The sequence below is a fragment of the Pleurodeles waltl genome, chromosome 8, assembly GCF_031143425.1.
Source record: "Pleurodeles waltl isolate 20211129_DDA chromosome 8, aPleWal1.hap1.20221129, whole genome shotgun sequence".
In the NCBI taxonomy this organism is placed as follows: Eukaryota; Metazoa; Chordata; class Amphibia; order Caudata; family Salamandridae; genus Pleurodeles; species Pleurodeles waltl.
In genome coordinates this window covers 880058956-880081606 of record NC_090447.1, presented here as the reverse complement: position 1 = coordinate 880081606, position 22651 = coordinate 880058956, and the positions used below count along the sequence as shown (strand labels likewise).

Genomic DNA, 22651 nt, shown 5'->3' with positions numbered 1-22651 from the left:
GAAAAGTGAAATACAAGTAATTACCTTAAAAATTAGGGTCAACACTGTCACAAAAAAATTAAACGAAGTAAAAAGTTTATTTCATTTTTTATTTAAGATTTATTTAAGATTTAAGCTTATTTTCAGTTTGATGAAAACCACATAACAGACAAAATTATCATAATTTAATAATACCTACTATGTCATTAATTAGTTAAAACAGTCTTTTGAATGTTGGAATTTTATTTTAGCAAATTTCTGAAATGTAGAACCTGATTACGAGTCTAGCGGTCACTAGACTGCCAGGCTCGCAGTGGCGGTCAGGACCGCCGAAGCTGTGGCGGTCCGACTGCCACATTACGACCCAAGAGGTCAGACCGCCAATGGGTTGACGGTGTGTGCAGGTCGCAATCAGTCAGGGTGGCACTGCATGCAGCCCCGCCCTGCTGATTACAACCTGGTTCTCTGCCAGTCTGTTCATGGCGGTTTCACTGGTATGAAAAGGCTGTTGGAGAACAGGTGCAGGGGGCCACTGCACTGCCCCTGTACTTGGCATGGGCAGTACAGGGGTTCTCCTGCCAAGCACCCTCGCAATGCTCACTGTCTGCAGACAGTGAGCATTGCAAGGGTGCCGGTGCCCCCTGCGGGCAGCTGCTTTGCTGCCAGTTTGTTTATGAGCCAGCAACAATGCTGCTGCTACTTTCCCGCTGGGGTGATGGGCAGAAACCTTGGTTTCCACCCGTCAGCCCAGTGGGACTGTCATAATGGGTCAGGCAGGCAGGGTAGCCAGTGTGGAGGCAACCTCCCCGTCAGAAGTTTGGCGATCGGTCATCCCGTCCGCCAAAGTCATAATCAGGCCCTCAGTGTATAAACCTTGATTTTATCTAGATTGCTTACAAACATCTAATTAATATTCCAACTGCATCTAAAGATTTACAGCAAGAATTAAAGGAATCGAGAACAACACTCACAAAGTTACCGTCCATTGTGGTGGCTTGCAAAGTCCATCTAGAGCCCTTGAAGAGAATAAATGACATAAGGATTTGAGATAAAGAAGAAACACACTATTGCCTTCTCTACAAACTGAAAAATTAAAGAATACCTCCAAGAGAGACATGAGATAATCTGTGTCTATTTTAACATTACATTTATGGAAGTTTTCAAATATGAAATATACCAAGTTTCAGAGGTGAACCCCCCACTAAAACAAACACATACTTTAAGTCTCTTGGATACCCTACAAGTGTTCTCTTTAATACTAACATTGGAGGAGCACACAGATTGCCAAATTTAAACAAAAAGCTACCATTACACCATGGATAAGTAATCACCTCCCCCGCCCTATTGTGGTCAGACAATCAGCAAACATTCCTCAACAGTAAAATCCTTGCTTTCTTAAGTTTTCTATACAACACACTGCATAGATGCTTTCCAAATGCTTCACTCTGTATTGTATAATCTTTGCTTGACTTTATGGCTTGCCTCCATTCTTTTTTGGCCTTCTGTCTCTAACATTGCATCTCTAACGAGATGTCCACCATTTTCTAGCATTAAAGCAAGTATCCTTTTCAACTTTCCAAGTCACTCATAGTTTTGCCATTTGCAGGAAACCATCTTCACTACATTGACAATGAATTAAATTTGTATATTATTGATGCATTTTCCCTTTCAAATTGTTCCCAATTCTAGTTAATGGAAGATGCCAGTTCTATGCAGATCTTCATTGGTTACACAATTGTTCTCCCTGGCATCGGCACATATTTGTTCCTTATTTTCTATGACCAGGAATACTGAATTCCAGTGCTGATTCCTGCCAAACTGCTCACAGCTCCACGTTACCTGTAGGTCTTAACACGGAGGACGTCATTCTCTTCACGTAGACCCATATGTCATAATATCTGGATCATTATGAAATGGATCAGGTCCTCCCCTTCCACTCCTTCAACTAGACCTAAAATTCTAATCTGGTTCTGCATTGCACAATTGCCTATGTATTCAATTCTTTTGGCAAACACTCAGGTTTTTGCCAATACACTTACATTTTTCCAAGTGAGTTCTGGAAATTCTGCTTTCCTTGTTTTTCTTTTTAATCCCCATGATTTTCATCCCCTGGGAGTGGATTCTACTTCTAGCTGGACCACTTGCTCTTTTTGTTTGTTCAGGTTACACTTTGGCCACTATCTGAATTACTGAGTCCTCCCTTCAGCATCCAGTACTGGCTCTTAGATTGTTAGCTTGGTGAGGTTGCCAGTCAGGGGAGTGGGGTGGCTGGACAAGGGAGTTAGATTTTGTGCCTTCAGCATTTTACAATTTCTTTCAGTACATCCTACCTAAGCATGTTGGAATTACTGACATCTAAGCACAGTATTCAGACCTGTGCAGTATTACAACACCCCTGTGAATGTTCCTGTCACACATATTTTCACATGGGTTTTTAATTGCTCCTATCAATTTCTTCGAACCTTTGGTTGATACTTAAAACAATCCTAAATGTATTGTAAATGTGTTTACCAAATATTCATTCACATTATTTTTCAGAATTGTTTGTTAACAAAAAATACATGCAAGCATTAATAAAGCAAATAATACACATACAATAGTGGTGCTTGCCCCTGGAGCCCTAACAGATGAAATCTGCAGGGAATCCCTGGCAGCAGCCCTGACAGACTACATGGACCGCAACTGGACCGCAATGGAGACTAGGGTCATAGAATGGGAGGCCATGAAGGTGGTAATGTGTGGCCACTATATAGAGTCTACAGTCAGGATACAAAGGCAGCTGGAGGCAGAGGCGGTCTGTCAGGAGACCCATCTAGCAGCACTTCAAAAGGGGGAGGCAGTTTCTGCTTTGAGGCTGGAAGGGAGGTGATGGAAGCACGGCAGAAATGGCACGACCTTTAGCATTTACGAGACAAATACACACTGACACGCTATAGACATCGCTTACACAGAGAGGAAAACAAATCAGGGAAACTATTAGGTTGGATACTGTGAAGAGAGCAGGAGGTACCACCCATTTTACACATAAGGAGACCGGAGGTGCAGATCATCATGGATAGGAGGGCCATTTTAACATCCTTTCAGGCTCATCTCCAGGTAGTGTATAGATCTAGGATTGGGTTGGAGGAAAGGTGCTAAAGAGGTATCTTGCTGGGGTGGCACTCAAAGGGCTACACCCAGAGGGGGCTCAGGAGCTGGAATCAGAGTTGAGGGGTGCAATCAGGAGACTGAACCTATCCAAAGCAGTGCTTAATTTGTGCTTGCTGTTTCCGGTGCTGAGCACCGGCACTTGTTTCTGAGGGCCGGGGCTTATTCTTATGCCTCAAGCATTTGCTGCGAGCGAAAGACATATAGGAAAGACGGATGAAGGGAAAAACAAAAAAGAGTCACAAAGGGAGAAAGTGAAAAGCTTCAAGAGTGAACAGAAGGGGCAACAAGTGGCCTTATATGGATTGAAGAGGTCCAAGATGGCTTCAGGATTATGCCGCCTCAGTATTCCATGTTCTCACATTTAATTATAGCAGCCACATGTTTAAGAGGAGGGTTTTGGGCACCGGCACCTTTGTGTTTACAAATTAAGCACTGATCCAAAGCACAGGGAACTGACGGCTTCCCAGCAGAGTTCTATCAAACATACTCCCTACACATAGAAAAGCACCTGCTGTAGGTCTACCGGGAAGCACAGGAAAGACAGAACCTCCCCCCCAACCATACAGGAGGAAGTGATATGCAAGATGCTTAAGCCGGGGGGGGAAACTGCTGACCGAACCGCGTACTGACCCCTCACCATGATCAACACTGACCAAAAAAGTGTTTTGCACAACTTTAGCCATACAGATGGTGACGCAGGCCATAGTGCAGGATGATCAATGTGGGTTCATCCCGGTTCAGAGCACAGCTCTCAATATTCGCAGGATGACAATGCCCTGCACACAGCGGCTAAGGAGGAACAGGAAATGGCCTTCGTGGCTGTAGCTCTCAAGAAGGCCTTTGACACAGTGTAGTGGCCTTGCTTGATTGGTCTGTTTAGGGTGCTGGGGTTTTGCCCAGAATTCAGAGCCTGGGTTTGGTTATTTTGTACAGAACCCACAGTCTGTGTTAAGATAGCTGGAGTGACGTTGGAAAATTGGCCAGTCGGGAGAGGCACCCGGCAGGACTGTACCCTCTCACCGATGCACTTTCGCACTAGCCTTAACGCTGTTGGTGGCTCAGCTCTGCCTGGAAATGAAGGACTGTGGAATACAGGTGGGTGACACCACCCATGTAGTATCACTATATGCTGATGATGACCTTGTCTACATATGATCCCCCAGGGAGGCGGCCCCACTCCTGATGCACCAGCGGGAGGCATTTGGAGAGATCTTAGGTTTGAGAGTAAACAAAAATTAACACTTCTTTCCCACTGGGTGGCCTGGTGTTGGTCCCTCGGAATCAACTGCCGGACCTGAGATTCCACTGGGAGACTGACAGTTTTCGGTACCTGGGGATCAGGGTGGCTCAAACAGAGGCACAGCAGACTCAATGCAATGTAGCCTGAGTGGCAACTGGGCTCCAGAATTCTATCCAATTCTGGAACACGCCTCCTCTCTTCATCATGGAGCGGGTGGCTGTCGCTAAGATGGTATTTCTCCCCAGATGTCTAAATGCTGTCCAAAATTTGCTATTTCCTAAATGCCAAAAAGTCTTTCAGCAACTAGACAGTTTATTGGTGTCATTGGTGTGGGTAGGCCGCTCCAGCAGAGTGGCCCTGTTGGTACTGAAGAGAAACATGGATGATGGGGGCCTGGCACTCCCAGATATGCCATACTATTATTATGCATCCCATTCGCAGTTTGCAGACCAGTGGCTTGAAGAGGGTGATAACGGGGAAAACCAATTGCTGCAAGGTACAACAGGAGGGGATACACTTGCTCGGCCCCTCATGAAGTGGGGTTGAGCAGATTTCCCAGTACCTTACCTGGTACAGCAAACAGCAGACATCTGGGAAGAGGTTGTTAAGAAAGTGCTCTGTTGCTTCCCTTTCGACCGTGACCTGAGACTCATTCATTGCAATACAAGCCGAAAGGTCCATAGAAAGGTGGAAGGCAGGCATTCATCAGGTATCTTAAGACTTGTTTCTTGGGAAAATGTTTAACACACTGCAGGAGGACTGGGACTCCTTTCATTTGGGAGTGGGTCAGTTCCTGCAATATGTGAAAATTGAGAACACAGTGCAGGAGGTGTGGAACACATTCCCGACTGCACCCATGCCCTTGCAGGTTCTGGGGGGACTACTTCATTGAGGGGAGGGGAGACACCTAATCACACTTTTTTTACAAAGCCATTAGAGGAGACTGTACCCAACCCCACTGCATGACTGGCGAGCCTGGGAGAGGGAGTTGGCAGAGCCCTTCTCTGATGGAGAATGGGAACTGTTGTGCTTGATGGTCCAATGAGTCTCCACTAACAACAGGTTTAAGCTTATACATTTCAATTATCTCCACGAAGTATATATCACACCTCATGTCCTTGGAAAGATTTACCTGACAAGGTGGCCCAATGTCCCTGGTGTGGAGAACAGAATGCCCCTTTTATATGCATGACTTGGGAATGAAGGGAAGTGAGAAGTTTGTGGGAGGAGATTATGCCGTGGGTGGAGACTGCAGTGGCACTTCTGCTGTTAGCTACACCGCAAGCGTGCTTACTGGCAATAGTACAGCAAACAAAGGGAAAAAATGCCCTAAAGATGTATGCAACTGGCCTTACTTTTAGCAAGGAGGAGGGTGGCCATTGGTTGGATCAGCTCCTGTGTACCATTTGTGGACATGTGGGTTAAGGATGTCCTGGAATGGGCAGTGGCTGAAGAACACCGAATTAGGCAATCTAGGATGACTACAAGGTCCAGGATGATATCGCAACTGGGGGACGGGGTGCTGGACTCCTTCCAGGGCTATGGCAACAGTGAATCTAGCTCTGATACTGACTCGGGACCCGAGGAGGGTGAAATGGGAATGACTGGATGATAGCTCCTATGTGGTGATCTGGACTCCAGAATTAATATATGTGTCACATTTGCATTAGTCACCTGACCTGGTCTATGAAAAAATTCCATTGTACGTTTCATATAATGCTGATGTGTGCACCACTGAGTACGGGGCAGATGATTAATCAGCAACTTGTTGGGGATTTATGTATACATTTACTATGTTTTTGTAACTGAGAAAAACCCCTAAAATAAATTTCTTACACACAAAATGTGAGCAGTTATTGCAAGACAGCTGCTGTATCATTAGAATAGCATTTGCTTTGCCATTTTTGAAGTAGAGCCTGATTTTCACATTGCTTCAAAGTGATGATAATGGATTTCCTTCAAATGTTTCTGACTTACCATGGCACAGAGCAGCTGAGAACTGTGTGTTACCAATTGTGATGCATTATTCTTTGCAACTGGTGATCAGTGCAGTAACTTTGGAAGGATCTAAGTCTGAGATGGATTTGTCACAATTCAAACTTGTGACCTACAGATTACAGACAGATTTTAGAGGCAAGTGCTGTGCTGAGCCATGTTCTCAGCCAGGTTGCCAGCCCACTGCAAGACTCTGAGGTCCAGCAAATATTGATATACAAAGTATAGTTTGAAACCAGCATAGCTTGATAAACATTTTTAACTTGATCTACTTTCACTAGCTCGTTTTAATTAAAATGCAGTTCTATCTGGCATGAAAAGTACTGCAAGATAAAAGACTGCTGGTGCTCATAATAACCAGGAGACCAATACAATTCAAAGGCAATGTATTAAAACACATCCTAAATCATAAAACTCAACTCTACATATACTTGACAGAAAGGATAAATGGCCAAAAGCAATAACAGATCTGTGTTAATTTCATTCTGACAAATAATTTAATAAACAGCCAGCAGAGGGGGTGAGACAGCAACTCCACAGGAAGAGCATTGATGGTCTTCGAGATCGAACTAGAAAATTGCTAGGGTTGGGTCTCTGTATTGTTGAATTTGGGAGCTTCCAGAAGACTAACTAAAGTGTACATGCCTAGGCCTTCTGGATGCCTTAATCTTCCATGTGAGAGGCACCTCAACTTTAAATTAATGCTGGCTCTTAAATGGATATGGTGGAGCTCTCAGAATTGGGATTTTGTGATCGGAAATATCATACATGCAAATATGGTCACTCCGTTCTCAGCAGAAGTAAACATAGAACATTTGAGTACTTATAATCTGTTACCTGTTGATCATAAAGGGCCCAAAACATGGGGAGTGGAATGTACAGGAATAGAACCTTCACCACCATCTTGATCTGTGCAATAAGGCGTTCCTATAACGAAGAAGAAGAATATCTTCAAGCAGCTAGACTTTCAGGAGAAAAACAATGAATACATCAATGCCTGTGCATAGAAAAAAAATGTTGGGCTAATTAATTCTTTCTCCAAGGGAATAATGTAAGAATTATCGCTCGATCAAGCCTCTGTAAGTGGCAATCAGGCCAAGTTGAAGCCTTCCGGTTTGATCTAGTAAGCACACTACTAGTGAACACACTGATCTTCAGCACCAACAAGTTATTTTCTTTGAGCTTATGTTCTACTGCCCATACCCTACTTCAGTGATATTAGTGCTCTCACTCACCCCACTGCTTGTTTTGTTCTGCTGCTTTTGACTTTCTGTTGGGTTTTTCTTGAACTATTATAGTTTTATGCAGTCCCCTCTAAAGTATGAAGGTTAGTAAGACGTTGCCAGGGGCACCCATGGCTAAACGTTGCTTGCCCTTTGGTATCCCTGGTGCTATAAGGGCTGTGGAGGGACTAACGGTAAGATAAGTGGTCAATCTTTTGATGTCATCACTGGTGAAAGAGTGTGTGATTTCATATCTGCTACCCTTGTCAATTTTGTAAAGCAACATTCATCGTATGGTGTACAACAAAGTCAGATGGACCTCCATAGGAATGGACAGCTGTCAGAAGTCTACATGCAACAGACCAAGGGCCAGATGTATCATCACGGCCCTTTGCGATTCGGAAATAGTGATTTTTAAGAAATCGCTATTTCCGAATCGCAAAGTGCCATGTGTCACATTTGCGATTCGGTAATAGCGATTTCTTAAAAATCGTAAATGCTATTACCGAATCGCAAATTGCGAAACTGGCCCCATTCGCAGCTATGGGACTGTTGGCCCATATCTGCAAATTTTTTGCATTTCCAAAATTGTGATTTCTGAACCAGAAATCGCAATTTTGGAAATGCAAAACCCCAGAGTGCTGGGGGGCTAAGGCCCCCTCTGCTGCACCCCAAAAATTTTTGGTGGGACATGTAAGGTGCACACATGCCAAAAGGGCCTGTGTGCTATACACGTACAATTTAAAAATGCATTTTAAATGCATTTTAAAATTTTGCACATGGTTACCACCAAGTTCAACTTTGTGGTGATTAGCAATTCCTAAATGCCAAAATCGCATTTAGGAATTGCTTCATACATGAGCTCAGAAATCGCAAATAAGGAATCCTTATTTGCGATTTCTAATTTAGAGAGTCGCAATTTGCGACTCTCTAAACAGGGTCGCAATTTTAAGGAATCGCTATTTTAGCGATTCCTTAAAATTGCGTTCAGAAAGGATTTCATACATTCTGAACTGGCATTTTGTATTCGCAAACGGGCATTCGCACCGTTTGCGAATGCAAAATGCTCTCATACATCTGGCCCTAAAAGGCTGTTTAATGCCAGTCAGGGAAAATATACCTTCATGAAGTTGGGAACTCCTGTTATAGACACCTAGCAGAACGAGTTGCGCACGTTGGACGCTTGTTAAGTTGAAATGAGAAGAGCTAAGGTTGATGATGGCATCATTGCCTAAAACTAGAGCTTTCAAGGTGGTCGAGCTAAGGCGCTATGAAGGACGTGTCAGTAGCAGTGCGACTTAAATTATGCATGAGATCCGGGTCCTACTGAAAGGTAACTGATGTATGAACTTCTTTTTACAGCTAAGATTAATTTATTGCACATTAATCCTTTGCAGGCATAAATTCCCTGATCCCGATTCACAGATTCACGCCTGAAATGCAATGTTTGAGTGTGAAAAGATTGCAATTATGGCAGATTTGTCAAATTATTAGTATAAAATACATCTAACACTCGCAAAGTCTGAACCTTTTGCATGCCTCATCTACCCTGAAAATACACCTAAAATGTACTCTCAAAACGGTAACAGTAAGTGTGTAATTTTAGCTTAGCCAATAGAGTGGACTAAAGGGAAAGGAGTTAACGCAAGAGAGTTCTCGCCAAGAAACATATGCTTCTGTTGAAGAACAAAGGGGAAAGCAGGTTTTATGCATTAATTGATAAAATATGTTGCATTTACTCCTGCGGATTGTTCTTAGGGGTAAATCTATGGAGAAAACAATTCACATAGAACCGCTGTGGTTTTATCAATAAGTGTCAGGTCACTGGGGCACTAGGGATGGAGAAAGGTGTGCTATAATGGAGGATTGTCTCACCACTGTCACATTACGAGAGTTGTGTGGTTGTCAGAACTGGTTCAGGAATTTGAGAGTGAAGCCACACCAAATCCCTGATTACACTGTAGGTGCTATTTAGTGATCTCATAAATAACAATACCATGGGGTATATTATTTATCGGGTGTGATAAATACGCCTATAACAAGCTTGTGGGAATTTAAATGCGGATTTTGGTGTTTAAAGCACCAAAATCTGCATGGTATGGTAAGTGCCGTACACATTGACCCGTTATTTTGACCTGCCGAAATGTAATGAACCTTGAGATATTTAATGCATCAGATAATTATCGGATATGTTAAATACCTTTTGCCTCGCAATTCCGATCTGTGCATAAACATGGGTTTATGCACAGGTCAGAATTAACTGGCCCACTCGTAATCAGGCTCTTAGCATGGCTCCTCCTTGCCACTGATGCCACTGATCATACTCTGTTATACAAGGTCACATTAACATTAAAAACAAACAAAATATATATATATATATATATATATATATATATATATATATATATATATATATATATATATATATATATATATATATATATATGTTAGAAATGGGGTCTTTGGTTGGCAGCCAGGTTACCCCCTGTCCAAGCAAGGACCCTCTCCCTAGACAGGGTAAATCACACACAATCCAAATTATCCTGTGCCCACCCTCTTTTAGTTTGGCACTGAGAAGTCAGGCTTAACTTAGAAGGCAATGTATAAAGTATTTGTGCAATAAATCATGCAATAACACAGTGTAGACACCACAAAAATACACCACACAGGTTTAGAAAAATATATAATATTTATCTAGTTAAATGCAGATCAAAACGATCAAGATTTGATAAGTACATGTTGAAATATCACTTTAAAAAATGATAAAAAGAGTCCTAAGTTCTTTAAAAGCAATAAGTGTCTCTTGCAAGCCCAAAGTACCTGGTTTGTGTCTAAGTTATCCACAAGGGGTCGCAGAGGAGGAGATGTGTGGAAAACGGGGAGGTGTGTGTCGGTTTCTCTGGGGGCATACAGACGATGCGTCAATGTTTTTCCAGGCAGGAAAGGCTTTGCGTCGATTTCTGGCACGCAGGCTTGGATCCGCTTTGGGTTGCGGGGTATTTGGATGCCCCGGGGACGATGCAGAGAAATCCTGGGCGTGCAGGACGAAGTCACAGGAGCTCCGTCGACCCGGTGGGCGATGCGGGGAAATTTCTGTCGCACGGCAGGCGCTGCATCGATGCTTCTTCTCAGGAAGTCAGGCTGCGTCGTTCCGGCTATGTGTCAATCCATTGGGCCGTGCGCCGAAGTTCCGGTCGTAACGCTGACGCTGCATCGATCTCCACTCGGGGAGCCAGGCAGTGTCATTACGGTTCGGTGAGCAGTGATTTTCTCACCTCGGTGCAGGCTGTGTGCTGATCCTGGCAGGCTGTGTGTCAATTTTTGCTGCACAAGGAGTTCTTTGCAGAGGTGAAGTCTTTTTGGCCCCGAGACTTCAAGAAACAAGAGGCAAGCTCAATCCAAGCCCTTGGAGAGCACTTCTCAGCAGAGTCAGAGGGCAGCAAGGCAGCAGGGCAACAGCAGGGCAGCAGTCCTCTACAGAAAAGCAGTCTGGTGAGTTCTTTGGGCAGCCAGGCAGTTCCTCTTGACAGGTTGCAGGTTCAGGTCCAGAAGTGTCTGAGTTGGAAGGGTCAGAGGCCCTTTTTAAATACCCAGATGAGCCTTTGAAGTGGAAGAGACTTGAAAGAGTGGCTTAGAAGTGCACAAGGTCCCCTTTCAGTTCAATCCTGTCTGCCAGGGTCCCAGTATGGGGTTTGGCAGTCCATTTTGTGAGGGCAATCCACTGTCCTTTGACATGTAAGTGTCAGGCCCTCCAGCTTCCCAGCCCAGTAAGACCCATTTGGTATGCAGATGTGTGCAGAAGTGACTGAGCATCCCGTGTTTGGGGTTGTCTGAGTGAAATGTATAAGGGATCTGTCAACTAACCCAGCCAGACGTGGATTGTAAGGCACAGAAGGATTTAGGTGTAGAGAAATGCTCACTTTCTAAAAGTGGTATTTCTGAAATAGTAATATTAAATCCAACTTCACCAGTCAGCAGGACTTTGTATTACCATTCTGGCCATACTAAATATGACCGTGTTACTCCTTTCAGATCAGAATCTACCACTCAAACAGTATATGAAGGTCGCCCTAATGTTCTCGTATGAAATGAGTAGGCTTCACAGCAGTGTAAAACGAATTTAGGTGTTTCACACTAACAGGACACATAAACTACACAGGTACATGTCCTGCCTTTTACCTACATAGCACCCTGCCCTATCAGTTACCTAGGGACTACCTTAGGGGTGACGTATATGTAGAAAAAGGGAGGATTAAGGCTTGGCAATTACTTTTAAATGCCAAGTCGAAGTGGCAGTGAAACTGCACACATAGGCCCTGCAATGGCAGGCCTGAATGAGGTCAGAAAAAGAGAAGGAGGAAGGCAAAAACTTTGGGGGTGAACCTGCAGAAAGGTCATTTCCAACAATCCACATATATATCCCAGCACTTGTTTACTGTGTGCTCGCCTTAGACCCTGTATATATATATATATATATATATATATATATATATATATATATATATATGTATATGTATATTGTATGTGTATATATATATGCAGGGTCTAAGGCGAGCATACAGTTAACAAGTGCTGGGAGAGATAGCTGGTTAATGGATTTTTAATGGATTGTGTTGTGGTGTTCTTTAAAGAGGTGTGTCTTTAGTTCCTTCCTATATTGCAGCAGCATTGGGGCAGTCGTAATTAATACAGGAATGTTGTTCCAGATCCTAGATGCACAGATGAAAAAGGCCTGCTGTCTTGCTTTTTCTCATTTATACTTCTTAATCTTCAGTATGATGGTGGCCTGGCTGCAGGTTTGCTGAGAGATAACAGAGATGTGTGCCTATTTTCTGACAATGTAATTGACTAATATGGTTTAGAAGGTGGTGCGGGCAGGCAAATGGAACCAATCGAGTTCCATCAATATAGGGTTAATATCATCATATTTCCTCTGGGACTGGATGAGACATACTGTGACATGTAGGTTAGCGTTAGGGTGTGCCAGTGTGGAGTCTGGGAGGTCATTAAGCAGGTATTACCACCATTCAGATGTGAGGGGATGATGCCTTGAACATCAGTGCTGAAGTTGCGTTCTGGAAGAACTGGATTCATGTTCTTTAGAAGAAAGAGCTGGTACTATGCTGTCTTTGTTTTTGTCAATGTGTACCTTAATGGTTAGGGTGGTGTCCAAGGTGAATCCAAGTCACTTGGCATTTGGTTAAAATAGGGGTTTGAAGCTGTCAAGGTTCTTATCCTTAGGCCTACTTTGTACTGTTCTTTGCTTGTTCTTGGCAAATAAGAGGAATTCTGCCTTGGTTGGGTTTGCTTCCGGAAACCGATATTTATCGAGGTCTGGATGAGGTGCAGGCACTGTTTGATGTGTTGAGGTGACGAGACATTCAGGAACAGTTATGTATTGTGGGCATATTGCTGGATCATGTTACTGTTATCTGGTAGTAGAACCCCCAGGGGCTTCTTATAGAGGTTGATGACGATAGGAACCCTGGAAAACACCTTGGGGCATATTTATACTCCGTTTGCGCCAAATTTGCGTCGGTTTTTTCGACGCAAATTCGGCGCAAAACTAACGCCATATTTATACTTTGGCGTTAGACGCGTCTAGCGCCAAAGTAGGAGGAAAGAGCGTCATTTTTTTGCGTGAACGCCTTCCTTGCGTTAATGAGATGCAAGGTAGGCGTTCCCGTCCAAAAAAATTACTGCGCCGCAAATGCGTCGTATTTATACTCCCGGGCAAAAATCACGCCCGGGAGTGGCCGGGTCAAAAAAACCCGCATTTGCACCGCTTTTTAACGCCTGGGTCAGGGCAGGCGTTAAGGGACCTGTGGGCTCAAAATGAGCCCACAGCTGCCCTCCCATGCCCCCAGGGACCCCCCCTGCCACCCTTGCCCACCCCAGGAGGACACCCAAGGATGGAGGGACCCATCCCAGGGACATTCAGGTAAGTTCAGGTAAGTATAATTTTTGATTTTTTTAATAATTTTTTTTGGCATAGGGGGGCCTGATTTGTGCCCCCCTACATGCCACAATGCCCAATGACCATGCCCAGGGGACATAAGTCCCCTGGGCATGGCCATTGGGCAAGGGGGCATGACTCCTGTCTTTGCTAAGACAGGAGTCATGTAAATGGCGTCTGGGCGTCGTAAAAAATGGCGCAAATCGGGTGGAGGCGATTTTTTAGCGTCAACCTGACTTGCACCATTTTTAAGACGCCCTAACACCATTTTTCCCTACGCCGGCGCTGCCTGGTGTACGTGGTTTTTTTCCACGCACACCAGGCAGCGCCGGTCTGCTTGCGCCGGCTAACGCCATTCAATAAATACGGCGCCGCATGGCGCTTTAGAATGGCGTTAGCCGGCGCAACATTTTTTGACGCTAAACTGCGTTAGCGCAGTTTAGCGTCAAAAAGTATAAATACGGGCCCTTATTTTTAAGACATTGTGTGGTGCTGGCAAAGAGCATGTAGAAAGGGCAACAACAATCAACATGTCTATAATTTGAGAGAGGATTGCCATTGGGGCCTCCCCTCCATCTGTTGACCAACAGACTACGCAGTGTGTTTTTCAGCCCAGATGTCAGAAATTAGAAATCTTTGTGAGGCTAGGTGCAGAAATTTAATGGACACCTTTTCAGAATTTGCCACATGGTGTGCACCGACGCCTAAGTATAAAAAAATAAAATTAACTCCAACAAAAGGTAAAATAAGGATGAAACCTGGCGCCCTCTGGTGGTGTGTCCACATAAGCAAAGACAGGACAAATTTCAACAAAAAAAAAGCTAAATACATTTTGCTAAATGTAATACAAAGCCCTTTGGTTGCCTTTTTGAGGCGTGACCTACAAAGAGAGTAGACTAATAGAGCTGTCTGGAAATCCTAGGCTGACAAACCAGCAGCTAACCCTCAGGCCCTCATTAGGAAATTTGGCGGACGGAAAAGTCACCCCGTCAAACTCCCGCAGATCAGGAGACCGCCAGTGCGGTCTCCTTCCCCCTGGCCCTATTATGAGTTTCCCGCTGGGCCAGCCAAATGCATGGACAGTGCAGGGGGCCCCCTGGTACCGCAGCACACCGTCTCTGCCAGCATTTACATGGCGGTGGAACCACCATGTAAACGCCGGCAGAGAGAGGGTCCGTAATCCCCAGGACAGTGCTGCTTGCAGCACTACCCTGGCGGATTGGGACCACTAACACCGCCAGGCCATCTGGCAGCCAAAAAGTGGCAATGCCGGCCGTCCAACCGTGGTGCTTTTGCCACAGTCGTAATGTCACAGTCAGACCGTGAGCGTGTCCCTGGCAGTCTAGTGACCTCCAGGATCATAATGAGGCCCTCAATCCTGTAATGGAGGGTAGTCATGATAATCAGTAGTCATTTATGGAATCTTGCAGTGATTAAATGTATTGTGATAGCATAAGAAAACAGCCTGGCATCTCTTCATCAAAGACGGAGAGAAGGAAAAGCTGAAAAAATTGGCTTCCTTCTAAGACAGACGTCAGCAATGGACTGGTACGTGCCTGACTTAAGTACCAGTATATATAAACTCTACCTATTACAGCTTGTTATTAATATTATTATTATTAGTAGTAGCAGAGAAGTATTGGTTTTTATCATTATCATCATTATAATTGACATTAATAGTGATAATAATAATATTAATAATAACTACCAAATAGCATGTCTTTTCTCTGTGGTGCGGTGTGTAGTATAAAATATGTTAGCCCTATATAATAATATATAAGTACAAAATCACAACGGCATTTTGCAGGCTGCTCTTTGGTAGTAAGTAGGGATCTGACTAAACCCTGCAGAAGGCACTAGCGGTCTGTGTTTACACCTACTGGGGTTGGATTTGGGACTGGTGCCCAAGAGCATGGCTGTGTGAAATTCTTTTGACTTTGTACAGAGATAGAAGACTGGGTCATACGAAAATGTGCGGAGACGAGTGGACTGTGGGCATGGTTAGAGAAAGATTGTTAGAAGGAAGACTAAAGTGTCCATGCCCGGAAGGAATTATACTCCTTGCAAGAAAGACATACTATCCAAGCTCAACTTACAGGCCATGCTGGTGAGCGGTATGAGAGGTGGTTGTCCACTGACATCTCTGGGGTTGTTTGAGGGCATGTATGACTAGGTGTGGACATTTGTTAATCTCCCAATCAAATGGCATATTTAGTGAAGGTCGCCATCTCATGAATACATCAGTCATGATCATGGCCCAAAAAATCAAAAGACTCTAGGCATTGTTTTTGCCCCTCACAGATACTGCACCCAAGTGTGTTGGTGCAAAAGCAAAAATACTTACATCATACTTTTCTCTAGCCCAGTCCAACCAGTGCTCCCTCTTAGGAATGGACTTGCTGCGATTCTTAAACCGGTTTTTAATGGCAAACTGTTAAAAAAAGAGAAGACAATGCTATGAAAGCAGAAACAAAAATACAACGAAGAACACATAACTAATCTTAAAATCTGACATTTTTACGTGTAGCTCCGTACAATGGATTATGCCATTGCTTTACATGTTGTATAAAAATACATGCAAAATACTTGTAACAATTTTTGTAGGACTCCACAAAATGTCCACAACATTCCCCTATGATCATCTACACAAACGGACCCACCTAACTCATTTTATGTTTACTTTTCTCCACATTCATGACACAACCAGAAGGTGTAGATATGCATACTTTCAATCAATTCCTACTAATTATTGAAGCTCAAAAAGTAGATGTTCATCTTTAACAATGTGCTTTGTGTACTATGGCTGAAATATAGAATTATAGATGTGTAATAATGAGTCACAGGGATGCTTTTCACCAACAGGTTCTTAATGACATCAAATAGACAAGGAGAGCGAAGTTTGAGTTGTCTTCGATGTTACTCAGAACCCCGAGGTGAAAAACATCCCATTATTTACTTTTTACCCATTGATACGTTTTATGTTATGTATGGCCCCAACTTCACCCGCCCCCACTTTCAACTGATATATGAGGGCAGAGGAGTATCGAGGGAGCTGAATAACATGGCCTCTCCTCCCTGTCCCAAATGTAAAAGAAGAAAGGAAATACATGACCTCCTTCCACCCACTCCCACTGCTGTCTGTGCCTTCCTTCCCCTCCAGAACCTCTGCTCCCTTCTCTCCAGCACTTCTCCGACAGCCTTTTAGAGAGCCTAGCCATAGCAGCCCCAAATACACTTTGATATAGCAACAATGGGCAACACATTTTCTTACCCACTGTTGGCAGTGAATTACTGGATTAGAATACAATACAGTAAGAATCAGGATGGTCTGTTCTTGGAGTTCAAAGAATTCTCAGCCTGTGTATGCAGGGCTGATCTGGCCAAAAAGGGCACAGAGAAAACCCCAAAAGGCTGAAGAGCAAGGATATGTTTTTAGGGGTGAGTTGATAAGTTAATAGTTAATTTTTACTTTCTGACGCTTAAGCAAATTTTTTTTCTTTTCTGTTTTAATGAACACGTTTGGTGGTGGTTTAGGAGTTTTTATTGTGGTCTAATATCTTCTTGTTTTTTTCAAAATAGTTATTTCTATTCCAAATAGATGCACAGGTTTCAGGCTTTTGCATCTTATTTGTTTATGTTCCTTGTAAGCATAATAAGCGTGTATTTTTATAAATACATTCCATGTACAATGGACAGCATTGTCGTTCCTCTTCCAGAATGCAGATAATCTTCCTTTCCACCGTATTTACTATGTGGGCAACATTCTTGAGAATTGTAGGAAAGTACCATCTTCCTTGGCATATTACCCCCATTTTTACCTGTATGTCAGTATGTTTTTCCTTGTCTCACTAGGATCCTGCTTGTCGGGACCCCAGTGCCCATAGTTTATGGCCTAATGTGTGTGTCTGTATAGTGCTTAACTGTGTCACTGAGGCTCTGCAAACCAGAACCTCAGTGCTTATTCTCTCTCTGCTTTTAAATTTGTCACTGTAGGCTAGTGACTTCATTTACCAATTTCAATTGGCACAAGGGACCCCACTTATAAGTCTCTAGTATATGGTAACTAGGTACCCAGGGCATTGGGGTTCCAGGAGATCCATATGGGCTGCAGCATTTCTTTTGCCACCCATAGCGAGCTCAGACAAACCCTTACACAGGACTGCCATGGCAGCCTGCGTGAAATAGTGCACACTCTATTTCACAGCCATTTTCACTGCACTTAAGTAACTTATAAGTCACCTGTATATCTAACCTTCACTTGCTGAAGGTTAGGTGGAAAGTTACTAAGTGTGTACCCCCACATAGTTCAGTGCCAATTCCCTGGACTTTGTGAGTGTGGGGACGACATTACTTGTGTGCACTACATATAGGTCAATACCTATATGTAGCTTCACAATGGTAACTCCGAATATGGCCATGTAACATGTCTAAGAACATGGAACTGTCCCTCCATTCCAAATCTGGTATTGGGAAGCCAATTTCATGCATCCTGGGGGGTCCACCATGGACCCCCAGTACTGCCAAACCAGCTCTCTGAGGCTTGCACTGCAGCTACAGCTGCTGCCACCTCACAGACAGGGTTCAGCCCTCCTGGGGTCTGGGCAGCCCAGTCCCATGAAGGCAGAACAAAGCATTTCCTCTGAGAGTAGGGTGTTACACCCTCTCCCTTTGGAAATAGGTGTTACAGGCTGGGGAGGGGTAGCCTCCCCAGCCACTGGAAATGCTTTGAAAGGCACAGATGGTGCCCTCCTTTAATAAACCAGTCTACACCGGTTCAGGGACCCCTTGTCCCCTGCTCTGGTGCGAAACTGGACAAAGGAAAGGGGAGAGACCACTCCCCTGTCCATCACCACCCCAGGGGTGGTGCCCAGAGCTCCTCCAGTGTGTCCCAGCCTTCAGCCATCTTGCTTTGCAAGGTGTGGGGGCACTCTGGAGGCCGCTGAGTGGCCAGTGCCAGCAGGTGACATCAGAGACCCCTCCTGATAGGTCCATAGCTGATAAGGTAGCCAATACCCCTCTCAGGGCTATTTAGGGTCCCTCCTGTGGGTTCTCTTTAGATTCTGCTTGCAAGTTCCCTTCAGGAATCCTCTGCAGCAACTTCAGCTTCCTCTGACCTCGGATCAACCACAGCCTGCTCTGAAAAACGCTGTAACTGCAACAAAGTATCCACCAGAGAAACTTTTCTTCAGCAACCTCAGCTCCAAGTCAGCAACTGCAACAGTTTCCAAGATGTGCATGCTCTGAGGACTCCCTGTCTTTATCCCTCACCAGAAGGACCAAAGAAATCTCCTGTGGAGTGACAGAGTCACTCCCCTGCTCCAAGCAGGCACCTTCCAAGAAGACAACCGGTACCTTTGGACTCCTCTCACAGCGACAAGCATGCTCCTAAGGACACAGAGGGTGGATATCATCAACATAGACTGTCCTGAGGTCCTGCTGACGCAATTTGGAGGAGGTAAGACCTTGTCTTCCCCGAGAGCGACGGTACCCCTGTGTACTTTGTCTTCTTCACCTCCTGAGGCCTCCGTGCACTCTTTGCAAAATTCCTTTGTGCACAGCCTGGCCCAGGTCCCCAGCACTCCATCCTGTGATGCTCAATTTGCTGAGTTGTTCTCCGGTGGCGCGGAACCTTCCTTTGTTGTGCTGTATCAAACACATTTTGCACCTCCTTTGTCCCCGTGTCCTGGGACCTCTGGGGGTGCCTGTTGGCATCCTGAGGACTCTCTAGACAGCTGAGAGCCCCCACTTCATCCTCACACAGAGTTGAGGCCCCCAGATCCCTCCTGGGTCCATCCAGTGCCATTTTGACACAAAACACACTTTTGTCGTAGCCAAGGCTTGTTGGTGACTTCCAGCACGAAATTACATCTGCAACGATCTTCACGCCGTGGGACATCTTTTGCATCATGCAGGAACCCGCTGGCATCTTCATAGGGTGCATTCCTGCAGGCTTCGACTAACCAGGGACTCTTCTCTTGCACTCTCTTCTGGGTTGACAGGGGCTCTTGTCCTTCCTGGAACTTCTTTCGACTTCTGGACTTGGTCCCCTTCCTTTGCAAGTCTTCTGGTCCAGGAATCCAGCAGTTGTTCTTTGCAGACTTGGTTGGCTGCTGCACAATCCCAATCACGAGGAGTAGTGTGTCCTAAGGAAACTTGCAGTAATTTACTCCTGCTTTTCTGGGCTCTGGGTTGGGGTAATTTACTTACCTTTACTGTATTCTTACTCTCCCAGCAATTCTGCACACACTACACTTGTCTAGGGGTGAATTTGTGATTCGCATTCCACTTTCTTAGTATATGGTTTGTGTTGCCTCTAGACCTATTTTCTCCCATTGCAATCTATAGCATTTCCTATTGCTTGCATTGTTCTATGACTATTTACTTGTCTAATTTTGGTGTCTAGTATATAAGTTGTGTATAATACTTACTTCCAGAAGAGTATTGTCTCTAAGATATTTTTGGTACTGTGTCACCCAAATAAATACCTTTATTTTTGGTAACACTGAGTATTGTCTTTACTTGTGTATAAGTACTGTGTAACTATAAGTGGTATTGCATGAGCTTTGCATGTCTCCTAGTTCAGCCTAAGCTGCTCCGCTATAGCTACATCTATCAGCCTCAGCCGCTAGAACACTACTACTTCACTAATAAGGGATAACTGGACCTGGTACAAGGTGTAAGTACCCAAGGTACCAACTACAAACCAGGCCAGCCTCCTACAAGAATAAACTACCCTTGGTTGTTTTTGATGAATTTCACGTGATCTGCCATCACCAAGTGCCGCATCAGATTTTGATAAGTGTGGTTTTTGGTAACTATCTTTCTTGGTATAAGCATTTAGCAGAGCTGTAGGCCAAAAGATTGCACAGTCCTCAGGATTGGAAATCAGTGTTATAGTGCTTCCTGCAACAATGGTGTGTCCCCCTGTTCTCTATTAAACATTCTAAATAGGCTGAGTTGTGGGAGGAACTTTTTGGGATATCTGTTAACACAATGGGGCCTATAGTGCCTTGATACTTACCCGTGGAAGAATTGCCACTCCACGCACCTGCAGGAATGTTTTCATTTCCTCTACATTTTCATGTCCCTTCCATTTGTAAGGTACGGGAGAATTCTCTCAGAATTCTCTTCTTGTTTGGTTTCTGTATTACCCAGCCCTCTGTGGGTAATGTTGTGCCCTGTATGTTCCTTCACACTTTGGAACCGTGACCTCCTATCAAACATAGGGCCTATTTTATCAAATTTATCATGGAATATTGATCCCAGTTTAAGCAGTCCCTTTTATCTACATTTGTTCTAATTAGTAATAGCTGGCCCCTCAAAGTCACGATCTATCTGCATCATGCCCATAATGTCACTTGCTTATCAAATACGTGTTGTGCCTTTATCTCTGCTGTTATGTTTTCCAGCATTAATGTTCTCCCTCTTGCCACTTGCTTTGCTATGCTCGAATCTAACCCCTCACTGTTGCCTTAAATGCGTCCCATTGATTGACATTTTGGTGTCCTCCTCCCTGTTTTTCTAAAAGCAGTTGGTGATCATAGTGATCATCTCCTTGTGTCCTGGCTCCCTAATATGTTCATGTTGAAGTTCCAGGTCTTCCATGTATTCTATTTTCCACTCCATCAACAAATTCTTTAGAGGTAGCCATTGTCTTAGAAAGTTATTTTGGAAACTGATGTATCCTCTAACCCTTCATCACTCCCTGTGTCATAAACAGACAATCTGTTTGGGACTATGATGCTTGGACATGGACCTAAAAAGAATGCAGGATGGAGGATAGGCAAGTGTCGCCCAAGCTGAAGTCCTTAAACTTTCCTTTCAGTCCTTTAACAATTGCTTTGGCTCCCATCAGGATCACTTCCCCCCTTCATTGGTCCACTAGCTCACCATGGACTGTTTTCGGAGAATAATTGTGCCCCGTGTTTGGTATGTACGCATTAATGAACATAATATTTTGGTATGTACTGGGAGTGCTAAATAGTTCACACTCTCTGGGAATCAGGCTCTTACTATGCAAATAAGTTCCATTTAGAGTCACCATATGTAAGTTTAACTTCTGTGAATAACCTGAAAACCTGACAAGGTTTGACCATCTGGGACATACTGTGGAAACCCCAGCAAGGTTTTCTGTATCATGACCTTGTTATTTATGTTTTGTGGGGATACGTGGAACCTGGAGGACTTAATTACATTTTGTAGTGTGTTTTACCAACCTGCAGGAAGGTAGGACTTTTTTCTTTTCTGTTCCTGTTCACGAGTAAAATAATTTAACAATATTTCAAGTAAATCAACTACATCTCTGCATGGTGAATTTAATTGTGGAGACTTTTTAGGGAGTATTTTTTAACACAATATAATGTGTGAGCGAACTTCATTCCGTCAGAGTCTTTCTCTTTATACTTAGCTCTACCAACATTGGGCCTGAGTACAACCTTGGCGGATGGGATACTCTTTCACAAACGCGACGGATATCCCGCCCGCCGTTTTACAAGCTCCATCATAACCTATGGAACTTGTAGAACGGTGGGCGGATATCCGTCACGCACGTTTGTGACTGAGTATCCCATCTGCCAAGGTCGCAATCAGGTCCTTTGTTTTTATTAAACCTTTGGACTAAGAAGAATTTAAAGAGACGGCAGTATCCGCCAGCAATATAAACAGCAGCACAGCTGAAAGAAAAAAGTCTGCACAACAACCCAACATGTTCTTCACAAACGATTTACAGATATTGAATATAACTTACATCAACATTTCAATTTTACTTACTCCAATACAAGTGCAAACTTGGGCCAATATGTTGCCCTGCGGAGCAACCTTCTTGTAGAGACTACTTCCGCTGATAAACACAACTGCAAAGAGCAAAAATCACATTTTCAGCATTACATTGCATCTGTGTTCTACTGACACTTGTGACATAAGGTTTATTTTTGTGGAACTTTACATGGTATCAAGAAGCTCTACAATATCCTTCCATCAAATAAATTTGGTTGCAAAACATACTGCACACTTTGTAAATATTAAAATGGATTTTGCACGAGGTGTATTTGAAAGATAACCAGTAAAGAACAATATATGCCGACCATGATACTGTACCACGCAGGACAA

At 44.0% G+C, this 22651-nt stretch overlaps 1 protein-coding gene across 1 annotated transcript in view; it reads right to left on the bottom strand.

The window, feature by feature from the left end:
• SLC15A1 (solute carrier family 15 member 1) overlaps window positions 1-22651 on the bottom strand; it is a 130432-nt gene that overhangs the window by 66987 nt on the left and 40794 nt on the right. The window contains exons 8-11 of the mRNA XM_069205176.1: window positions 22313-22395; window positions 15888-15974; window positions 7202-7291; window positions 951-995 (exon numbers count right to left, since the gene is read on the bottom strand). Coding sequence (XP_069061277.1) covers window positions 951-995; window positions 7202-7291; window positions 15888-15974; window positions 22313-22395 — 305 coding nt within the window. The remainder of the gene's footprint in view (window positions 1-950; window positions 996-7201; window positions 7292-15887; window positions 15975-22312; window positions 22396-22651) is intronic.